The sequence below is a fragment of the Neomonachus schauinslandi genome, chromosome 1 (genome assembly GCF_002201575.2).
Source record: "Neomonachus schauinslandi chromosome 1, ASM220157v2, whole genome shotgun sequence".
Taxonomy (NCBI): Eukaryota; Metazoa; Chordata; class Mammalia; order Carnivora; family Phocidae; genus Neomonachus; species Neomonachus schauinslandi.
The window spans coordinates 85022242-85033688 of record NC_058403.1 but is presented as its reverse complement, the minus strand read 5'-3'; the positions used below and the strand labels follow the sequence as shown (position 1 = coordinate 85033688).

Sequence of the window (11447 nt, the reverse complement as noted above, 5' to 3'; positions counted from 1 at the left end):
GACTACATCATATTCCATACTGTCCACATACCATAATTTATTTAACCCATCTCCTTTGGGGGGGAAACTTGGACTGTTTACAATTTTTCATGGTTTTAAATAATATTTTACTAAATATTTATTTGTATTTTTAAATATATTTATATTTGGTTATATATTTATAGCTAAGTGTCTGTCCACTTATTTTCCTAGAATTGCTGCGTCAAAAGATCTTCACATTATAAATTTTGAAGATTTTTTTTTTTAACAGAGCACAAGCAGAGGGAGAGAGAGGGAGAAGCAGGCTCCCTGCTGAGCAAGGAGCCCAATGTGGGACTCTATCCCAGGAGCCTGGGATCATGACCTGGGCTGAAGGCAGCCGCTTAACCGACTGAGCCACCCAGGCGTCCCACACATCATAAATTTTGAATAATTTTCCCAAATAGTCCATAACAATGTGATAGACAATTTTATGTGTCAACTTGAGTAGGCTATAATACCCAGTTATTCAATCAAATACTAATCTACGTGTTTCTGGGAAAGTATTAGTGATTAATATTTATAAGCAGTTGACTTTATGTAAAGAAAATTATTTGGGATGATGTGGGTAGGCTTGACCCAACCAGTTAAAAGGCTTTAAGAGGAGAATAGAGGTTTTCCTAAAAAGGAATGGTGCCTGTGGACTGCAGTATCAGGTCCTGCCCAAGGATTTCCATTCTGCCCCTTTAAGAGCCACTGAATTTGCCTCTTAATAAAAAAAAAAAAAAAAAGGAAGGAAGAAGAATTTCCATTCTGCCCTTATTGACAGCTTGCCCCAGAAATTTTGGATTTGCCTAGCCAGCCCTCACAATCACAGAAGACAATTCTTTGTGATAAATTTCTTGCCCTCTGAATCCTGACTGATACACACTGTAACCCTCCCACCGGCCAAGTATGCGACTGCCCGTGGTCATTTACATTGTAATGCAAAGTTTTCTTATATAAACAGATCTTTATCTATCGTAGATCTTTTTTTAAAATAAGATTTTATTTATTTATTTGAGAGAGGGAGTGAGCAAAAGAGCACATGAGCGGGGGGAGGGGTAGAGGGAGGAGCAGACTCCCTGCTGAGCAGGGAGCCCAACGCAGGGCTGGATCCCAGGACCCTGGGATCATGAACTGACCTGAAGGCAGACACTTAACCAACTGAGCCACCCAGGCGCTCTGAAATAGATCTTTATTGGAAAACAAATTCTGATAGAAGTACAATATCAGGATTCCTAGCTGAATGATTAGCGTACTGTTTATGTGTGTGTTTGTTTATGGTGTGGAGAGAGATTGGTGAAACAAGATAAGGGATTAAAAAAGCATAGAACACTGAAGTCAAATCATTCCAGTTTATTTCTCAACTATGCCTAGGGCTTTAGTATATTACTGATATTAAAAGCCATTTTTTAAATTAAATGCCTCTAATTCCAGCCAGTGGGCTGGCCCTTTAATAAACATTGTGTGGACTCTTGGTAGAGTCCAGTACCTACAGGGCAACCAAAGTGACCTTTTAAAATGTAAATCATATCAGTCCCCAAGTTTAAAACAGCTAGCTATTGCACTTACAATAAAATCCAAACTTCTGATCTTGGCCTATATGATTCTACAGCTACCTACCTCTCTAAACTTCCCACATTTTTTTCTCCCTCCCTACATCCTAGATACATTGGCCTTTTCTTTTTCACCCACCATACCACTCTCCTTCCTATGGGCATTTGGACTTCCGATTCCCACTGTTTGGGGGCACTCTTCCTCTAATATTCCAAGGATTGGCTTCCTGGGAAAAATCAAGGAAATATTATCTCCCCAGAAAGGATCACCCTATGTGACTTAATTTTTCTCATTTTTCTTCCAATAGTCTATCCCATTGTCTTTTTTTTTTTTTTTGGAGTAGGAAGCATATCTGAAATGATCTCATTTCATTTTTTAATTGATATTCATCTATTTCAATAGAATATTAATATTCCTTTACCCAGTTCTAACTATATACCCAGCAGTGTTATTAGCACTTTACATGCTATCGACCCATTTAATTTTCACAACCTACAAGGTAGGTATTATTAGTACTCCAGTTTTATAGATGAAGTGCCTGAAGCTCACAAAGATGAAGTGACTTCACTTGCAAAACTGCATCTCACTTACCAGCTCTGGAAAGAAACCTCCAGACCAACTGTTAAGCCGGGAATAGACCAGCAGCAGCCCCTCTCCAAGGATGTTAGAAATGCACACTCAGGCCTCATCTCTGACCCAATGAATTAGAATGTGCAGCTTAACAAGATCACAAGTGATTCTTAAGTATAAAATTTGAAAAACACTCAACAATGTATCAATTTCCTAAGTCTCACCTCTAAAGTAATTCAACACACACACACACACAGCCATACTCCAAGCCCAGGTCTAACAAGATCACAGGTGATTCTTAAGTATAAAATTTGAAAAACACTCAACAATGTATCAATTTCCTAAGTCTCACCTCTAAAGTAATTAATTCAACACACACACACACACACACACACAGAGCCATACTCCAAGCCCAGGAAACCAATCACACAACAGAAGAGAGTACAGGAAGCCAATTACACAACGGAAGAGAGTCCTGGAGCGGTCAAAAGGTTTTCCTTTATTGGGGCTGCTGCGGCAAGCAGAAATCCCTTTTCTCTGGCAGCCCAAACCCCACCTCATCCCAGTTCACCCCACCTCCTTTTTAGATCTCCCTCACTAAAGTGTAAGCTTGTTATGCCTAAACTAGGCAGAGCTTTGGAGACTTTGATGGGAGAAGAGACGGGAGGCCGACACACGGGGAGAACGCAAACCATTCTGGTACCATTCCCTAGCCTCAACAAGCCCAGCCTTCTGCCCTTAAGAAAAATGGCTGTCGGCGTAGCTCCACTTCCGGCCACGGAGCCAAACAAAATCGGGGCGGAGAAGAAACCGGAAGTGACCGCCCTTTTGGCACTCCTCCCACCTCCTCTCCTTTTCCCAGCTTCTCCGGGGAGGATGAGGAGGCCTGGGGGCTGAGGCTGGTCTACGGTTGCCGGGTGACAAGTTGGAGCCGGGACAGTGTGAGTGCTCGCTGCCTCGGCCGTCGGCCCGTTCACTTCGCTCGGGGTGACCTTCGTGCGGCCAGGGACAGGGGGCGGGGAGTCGTGCGCCGGAGCTCTGTGACGAGGCACCGCCGCCGGTCTGCGGGAAAGGAGCTAGCGAGCGGATTTGCGAGCGGGGCCCTCGGCCGGGTCGAGCCCGCGGAGCCCGCGAGGCCGGAGCCCGGGGCCTGGGGAGCCGGGTCTGGGGCTGGCGCTCGCGAGGCGGTGGTGAGGTCCGGTCCTTAGCTCTGCGGGCGGGGCTCCAGCGCCCGGTGTGGAAGGCCTTTCCCCAAGGTAGGTGTTCACACCCGGTTGAACCGGGTCGTTGCCCTCACCCCGCTTTTCCCACTTAGCTCCTTCACTAAGTCATTTCCTGACCCTCTGGAAGGCTCGGCCTTTTTTTTTGTGGCCACTCTGCTCCATTTCACACGCATACATACCGGGAGTAGACTGGCGTGTAATCGTTTTTGTTTGGTGTCTTTTTCATGAGAAGTTGCCAGAAAAGGAAATTTGTTATAACTTACATTCTTTGAAGTTCTTGGTGCTTTGGCTGGAAACGTTAATGCTCGCTTTAAGCCTTGCCTGCTTATTTGTTGTGATGAGAACTAGTTTTTTTTAAACGTCGGAATTACATTATGATACTGGAATTTTGTTTCCTCACTCTGGGTATCCACCTCCACCCGCTAGAGCTCCAGGTTGAGAAACTTGTTTGCGAACTTGCTTTATCTCACTAACCCTGTTACAGTTTTCCACTATTAGTTTCATCTTCACCAAAAGGAAATAGGTAGAAATTGCAACCAAGATTTTGGCCAATAGAGTTAGTTATTTTAATGGGCTGTCACTGAAAAGTAGTCTTTAATTGCTTGTCTAAAACATTTCTCAAAAAATTATCCAAAAGTATTTTGACAGTTTATTTCACTGGGGAGTTAATGTGGTAGGATGGTGTCATTAATTTGCATGTCTTTATCATATAGTTTAACTTGTGTTTTTCTTTTTTCTTTTTAAAGATTTATTTATTTTAGAGAGAGACACAGGGAGAGAGTGGGCGGGGGGAAAAGGCCGGAGAGAATCTTAAGCAGAAAGCAGACCCCCCCTCCCCCCCAGCATGGAGGTTGACGTGGGGCTGGATCTCAGGATCCTGAGATCACAACCTCAGCGGAAACCAAGAGTCGGATGCCCACCCAGGCACCCCTAATTTGTACTTTTCTAACTTTTAATTTTCTTCCCCCAGTAACATAATGGCAGAAACTGCTTCTCCACTGAAGCACTTTGTGCTGGCCAAGAGGGCAATTACTGCAATCTTTGACCAATTACTGGAGTTTGTTACTGAAGGATCCCATTTTGTTGAAGGTTAGTTTCTCTAAGTTTTGAAAAGAATATGGTTGAAAGTATATGCAGGTACTTTATCCTTTCACCCTTAGTTACTGAATACCTATACGAGGCATTGCTCTATATTCTTGGAGAGATGCCCTAACAAATAAAATCCTTTTCTGCCCTCCGAAGGAAGAAGATTAAGTGGTATTGATAACCTAAGATATAAGTGGTTGTATGTATGATACCACTAAGCTCTTTATTATATTAATGCATTTAATCCTCATATCAATGCTGGGACAGATTTTAATTGCAATTATATTTTATTATTTTTTAAAGATTTTATTTATTTGTCAGAGAGGGAGAGAGGGCACAAGCAGGGGGAACGGCAGGCAGAGGGAGAAGCAGGCTCCCCGCTGAGCAGGGAGCCCAATGTGGGACTCTGTCCCGGGACCCTGGGATCATGACCTGAGCCACGGGCAGACGTTTAACTGAGCCACCCAGGCGTCCCTAATTGCAATTATTTTAAAAATGAAGAAACCAAGGCACAGAAAATTTAAACAACTTGCCCAAGATCACCTAGCTAGTAAATGCCCAGACTAAAAATCAGGCAGCGCACATTTATGCCATTATACTTATCTCTTCCCCAAGTCGGCTGTCAGCCTAGATCTCAGACCTATCTTCTCAGATGAGGCTGGAATGTGGTGGGGGAAAGGGACAAAAAAGTTTTCTTAAAGTGAGTGTAACTGTTCAAACAAGGTTGGTGAGGGATGTCTTACTGGGGAATACTGCTTTGGAGGTAACTGTTGAAATCTTTTCTGGTTCTTAAGATTACATGACTGTCAAGTACAGTGAAAAGCGAGGGATTCTATATACTTCAGTGACATTGGGGAAACATTTGGTAGGTTGGTAGAGTCAAACTTTTTGAGGATAGCCCCTGTAATTTTTAATCATTTTGATATTTTGGGGGCCGGATTCTTATGACCTGTTGCAACAAGGCATTCACCTTTTATCAAATATTCAGATACTGTGGCATTTTTACTTTTCAAAATGGCCATGTTAATGTAGAGCAGAGCCAAAATATGCGAAATGTGTGCATATCTTAGATATTCCCTTGTATAATTAACCCAATATTCATTTTTGTCACTTCTTCTAACACCATTTTAATTTTGTAGCAACATACAGGAATCCAGAACTTGATCAAATAGCTACTGAGGATGATCTGATAGAAATACAGGGTTATAGAAACAAGCTTTCCATCATTGGTGAGGTGCTGTCTCGGAGACATATGAAAGTGGCATTTTTTGGCAGGTAATCCTTTATTGTTTCTCTCAAGGGTAGTTTCCAGAAATCAGCTTTTCTAAGTCATATCTCCAACTTTGTTTCTGATATTTCAGCAAGTGGTATTCCTACCCCTTTGCGCCACAAAGAGTTTCTCCCTTTGCTAAATGTTAAAGCTATTAGCATGAGAAAGCATTTGTTCATTTTAGCTCTTGGTATAAAATGAAACTTTCTAAAGGTCAGTTGTATTTTTACTTTTTAAGGATGCTGATGTCTAAAAATTAGCTTCTTAGCCAGTCCAAAGAATAGAAATACAGATAAATGATATGCATAACTTGTGACTTTCTAAAGTTTCTCTTAATTATCAGGTGTGTCTTCCAAAAGGATTCTCAGCCTCATGATTCCCAGAGGGAGAATAGGAAATGCCATTTGTTAACATAACTATCTGGAGTGATAGAGTGATCTCTGACACAGCTCATGTTCATTTAAGAATCATTTGTTAACTTCCTGTGTACTGTGCACTCTGTTAGGCACTAGGGATTCGAAGACAGATGAGTAGGCCCGTATCATGTGCTGAGTATCAACAGAAACATTTACTCACTAAACTAACTTTTAAGCCCATCTTAGTGCTTTTTTAGTACTTGTGATTTCCTATACTTAGAATTCCCTTTGCCTTGTTTTATCTATGTCTGGCTCTTTCTCACTCTTCAGATCTCATCCTAAATGTTACAACATCAGAAACCTTCCCTGACCGTTGTATCTAAAGTATTCCTTCTCATTTATTCTCTTCTAAAGTGCCCTGTTTATGCCCTTTAAACCTTTTCCACAAAGCTGTGCTGGGTTTTTGTGTGTGTGTTGTTTGTTTGTTTGTTAGGTTTTTTTGTCTGCTTCTCCTGCTTGACCTTACTCTCAGGGCCTTACAGAGTGTAGTATGAGGTAGGTCCATAAATAGGCCCTAACTCAGATTAGGGTGGAGTGGGAATGAGAAGGAAGAGGGCTCCTGGTGAGGTGATGACTCCATTGTCCTATTTGAGAAGGAGAAATAGGTAGTAGCTTTGGATATGAAAAAGATCCAGCCCAGATTTAAGGAGATGGGGACTTCAGACCACAGCTTATGATGGGAAGAATTTGGGGTTGTGATTTCAAATTGTCACAAGAAGCAAGAAATATAAAAAAGGCAAGGATAGCTATATGGGAAAGGTGGGATTTGTGTTCCTCTATTTTTCTGATATGTACATTCCTAATATCTGTGTAGATCAGGTTGGCAACTTTTTTGTAAAAAATGCAATCTGATGAAATTTCTACAAAGTTTGAATTCTAAAAAGGTTGGCCTTCAACCCAATGAAAGAATAAAGTTTTTACTGTTATGTTTTATTTTCATGATTTTATATATTCTTCAGGACAAGCAGTGGGAAGAGTTCTGTTATCAATGCAATGTTGTGGGATAAAGTCCTCCCTAGTGGGATTGGCCATACAACCAATTGCTTCCTGAGTGTTGAAGGAACTGATGGAGATAAAGCCTATCTTATGACAGAAGGATCAGACGAAAAAAAGAGTGTGAAGGTATATTTGACTATTAGCAACCACATGTACCTGAAATAATGTCCTTGTTCTTTTTAAAAAAAAAATTGTAAGATGTCTACATTGCTAGAGATAGAAGAACCATTAATGTTTCTATTTGTAGCTTTAAAGCCATCACTAATATTTTGAATTCTCTAAAATTTTTTTGCTTCAGAGCTAAATCATTAGAAGAATGTATCTTAAAGCATACCTTATTAGAAAAATAAAACTTGTCCTTAAAGTAAATTAGAGTTAAGAGTTTATTACATTTTGGGATGCCTGGGTGGCTCAGTCGGTTAAGTGTCTGCCTTCGGCTCAGGTCATGATCCCAGGGTCCTGGGATTGAGTCCCGCATCGGGCTCCCTGCTCCGCGGGGAGCCTGCTTCTCCCTCTGCCTCTGTCTCTCTCTCTGTCTCTCATGAATAAATAAATAAAATCTTAAAAAAAAAAGAGTTTATTATATTTTAAAATAATGTTCCCAGTGAAAATAACATTATTGAAGTGTGTTGTTGCTATTTAATCTCAAATCTAATTTCATCTTTTGAAAGAAAACTTTGTTTAAAAATTTGGCTCTGGAATGTTTTTGATGCATGTCTGTGCCTTTTGAAACTATTTTATCTTTGGAACGTTTATGAGCACATTCATGAATAAATGTAACAGTTTTATCAGAAAGGGCCAATGGCAATCCCCTACCTTCCATAAATTTCTTAAGGAACCCAGTGCCACTAGGTTCCTTTAGCCAAAAGAAGGGAAAAAAGTGTTTCTCAGTATTATCACTTTCTCTTAAGTCTTCCCCCCCCCCCCAGTTTCTCTTAAGTCTTAAGATCTCTCCCACAAATGCAGTAGTTCAGTGTTTAAAATCCATGCCATATTAGTTTTTGCAAAACTGAGTTGAATTCACTGGTCTAGTTAATTGTTCTGTGAGTTTGCTGTTTGATTTAACTCAGGTAACTCAATTTGTGTAATACCCTTCAGATTACGAGGAATAAAGGAGGTGATGTTTAAGAAAATATTTTCAAAGTTTTAACCCATACAAATGACGGAATCACTTATTTCTTAATCAGGATTTTTACCAAATCAGAATTCAAACTGGCCTTAGATCCTTAAAGTAAAATGTATATGATATTTTAAAGTAATCGTCTCCTTTTTCTTGGTCTGTGCTCTCTACTTCCAATCCACTTCCTTCATGCTCTTTTGCTCCTCTCCCCAACTCCAAAATTTCAATTTGTTTACCTCAAGTTGTGGCCTGCTTTAAGGTACAGACTTTGAGTCTTGTGCTGTAGTAGTTTACTTAGTAAAAGAAATGGAATATTAACAGCTAATAAGCTTACTAAGTACCAGGTAGTATTCTAAGTACCTGCAGTAACTCAAACCTCACCACAACTCTGTCAGATAGGTGCTTTTATTTTTTATTTATTTTTTGTTTTTGTTTTTAAAGATTTTTAATTTATTTTTTGGCAGAGAAAGAGACAGCGAGAGGGAACACAAGAAGGGGGAGTAGGAGAGGGGGAAGTAGGCTTCCTGTGGAGCAGGTACCCGATGCGGGACTCCATCCCAGGACCCTGGGATCATGACCTGATCCAAAGGCAGATGCTTAACAACTGAGCCACCCAGGGATAGGTGCTTTTATTATCTTAATTTTATAGACCAGGCATCAAGATTTTAGTACAAATTTATAATTCTATCAAAAAGTTTATGAAAGCAAGCAAAAATAAAACCTAGCTAACGTTGTCACTATGGAGATTCACCTCAACCCTGATCAGGACTATTGTGCCAATTTGAAAATAGATGTTTCCCTTTAAAAATGGATACCCCTACAGTTCATTTGTATGTGTGCTGGTGTCCTTTCCTTGAATATTAATTTTATATTAAGCCCTTTGTATCTATTGTATATTTAACACATACATGAACGGTATTAAAGTAACACATTAATAAATTAGCATATGTCAGAAATCATCTTGAGAAACAGAAATATTTTAGTGAATTCAAATGGAAAGAGAAGGCATAGTCATTGATGTCAAGCAGGCTTATGTAAGTAAATAACTGCCTGCTGAGAAAAATCCTTTATTAAAAGGATATGTCTTGAGCTTCTCTTGTATTGTTTTAGTCTTATTATTCTGGTGTTTTTAAGCTATCTTAATAATGTTCCTTCTATTTTCACCCCTTACTACTGAGCAGTACATTTTAGAAGAGACAGAAAATACAAATGGGCAAAAAGAAACTCCAAAACTCACATGCTTCCTAAAGCCAGTGGAAACTTCCCTGTGGTATAGAGTTAAATGTGTTTGTATTTTGTAAACAAAATGGTTTCATGTGTGCTATTTTGACTTGCCTTTTTTCTCTTAATATACTGTAAATTTGTTTTCATACATATAATATCAATTTCAGGTGTTACATAGGATTCCATTGCCAGAATTCACTTACTGGGCATTTATAGAGTGTTACCAGCTCTGCTTATTTTTGCAGAGTGGATGAGTAAACTGTTTTAAGGATATCTCCTCCCCCCCGTCCCCGCCCCCCTTGGTAATTCTAAAACTCAGTTTCTCAAGATTGCTGAGATGGTTTTATTTCAGATTATTTAAAGTTCTGCTTTTTGTATATGTTTTGCAAAAATAAATATACCAAATCATAGTGTTTTTAATTTTTATTGAGTTTTATTACAAGCAGAGTTTTGTTTTTTCTTTCCCTTCCACTTTAGACAGTTAATCAGCTGGCCCATGCCCTTCATATGGACAAAGACTTGAAAGCTGGCTGTCTTGTACATGTATTTTGGCCAAAGGCAAAATGTGCCCTCTTGAGAGATGACCTGGTTTTAGTGGACAGGTAAAATTACATATGAATTGCATTTTCTCCTTGTAAAAGTTTATTTAATAGAATAGTATTGCTTGCACTGTGAATTGTGTAAGACTGATGAATCACAGACCTGTATCCCTGAAACAAATAATACAGTATATGTTAAAAAATTTTAAAAAATAGTATTGCTTGCTTTAGCATATAATACATAAAAATTTAAATGTTTAGTTGCTGCTTTGTTCTCATTTGTTAGATTGTTAAGGAGCAGATAAGGTGTTGGTTTATGTTTTTTACTGGTTACATAAAGTGCCAGTTTCTTAGTCTAATTCTATTAGGAGAAATTTCAAGGATAGTGAAACTTTTTTTCCCCTCTAGATTGTAGTTTGGGTAAGTAGCTGGGCCTTAGAGATTATCTAATTCTAGATAACGAGGTAGGTAACTCTGATAAGGTAAATTTTTTTAACTAGTAATACATTTTTTTTTTTTTTTTTTAAGAATTGAAAGAACGCACTTATGCAGTGGGGGAGGGGGGCGGCAGAGGGAGAGAATCTCAAGCAGACTTGGCACTGAGTTTGGAGTCTGATACAGGGCTTGGTCTCCCCACCCTGAGATCACAACCTGAACTGAAACGAAGAGTCCAGCGCTTAACTGACTGAGCCACCCAGGCACCCTAGTAATAAATTTATGCTGAGACCCGTTTCCCAAAATAACTTACTGGACAGTTTACATAGCTTTTCATTGTTCAAGAATTAATTGAATACTTCTGGAATTTTGTTTTGACTCTTCTGATGAGTCTTCATTTATTATGTGTTCTTTTACTACATTGGTGCTAAGTAAAATGATAATGTACATCTGCTAAGCAATGTCCTTAACTAAAAAAGGTAGTTAAATGATTTTTCAAAATTTTGGTATGCTCTTTTGTTTTCTCGGTTAAAATTTCAATGTTGTATGGAAACCATTTTGGTTTTGGTGATGGGCTTTTAATTTTGCTTTATTTCATGGCCAGACTATGTCCATGACTGCAGCCTCTCATCTTGCCACATTGTCACAGGATACATCAAGCCAGTGTGTAGATAGTTGCACTATAATTTTTATAGTATAGATAGTATATTAAACTTAGGTCTTAGCAGAGGGTGTTTTATTATTTATGCTCATGAGCACTTAAATATTTTCTGAGCTGTACTGGACACAGCTGCTTGCACCTTTGATTTTGGTTATATATTAGCCTGTTTGGTTTTGGTTTTGGTTTTTTTTAGTACTTTTCATCCATCCAAAGCATAAGGATTTAAAAGATTAAAATATTGACCATGTTACTTACTTTGTCAAAAATCACAAGGTTATTTATTTTGTTTTTTTTTAAGATTTTTATTTAGTTATTTGACAGAGAAAGATACAGCAAGAGAGGGAACACAA

At 39.1% G+C, this 11447-nt stretch overlaps 1 protein-coding gene across 1 annotated transcript in view; it reads left to right on the top strand.

Moving 5' to 3' along the window:
- The first annotated feature begins 3215 nt into the window (after positions 1 to 3215).
- MFN1 (mitofusin 1) overlaps positions 3216 to 11447 on the top strand; it is a 33529-nt gene continuing 25297 nt past the window's right edge. Inside the window, exons 1-5 of the mRNA XM_044920108.1 lie at positions 3216 to 3383; positions 4321 to 4439; positions 5576 to 5711; positions 7082 to 7244; positions 9940 to 10064. Coding sequence (XP_044776043.1) covers positions 4328 to 4439; positions 5576 to 5711; positions 7082 to 7244; positions 9940 to 10064 — 536 coding nt within the window. The 5' untranslated portion in view covers positions 3216 to 3383; positions 4321 to 4327. The remainder of the gene's footprint in view (positions 3384 to 4320; positions 4440 to 5575; positions 5712 to 7081; positions 7245 to 9939; positions 10065 to 11447) is intronic.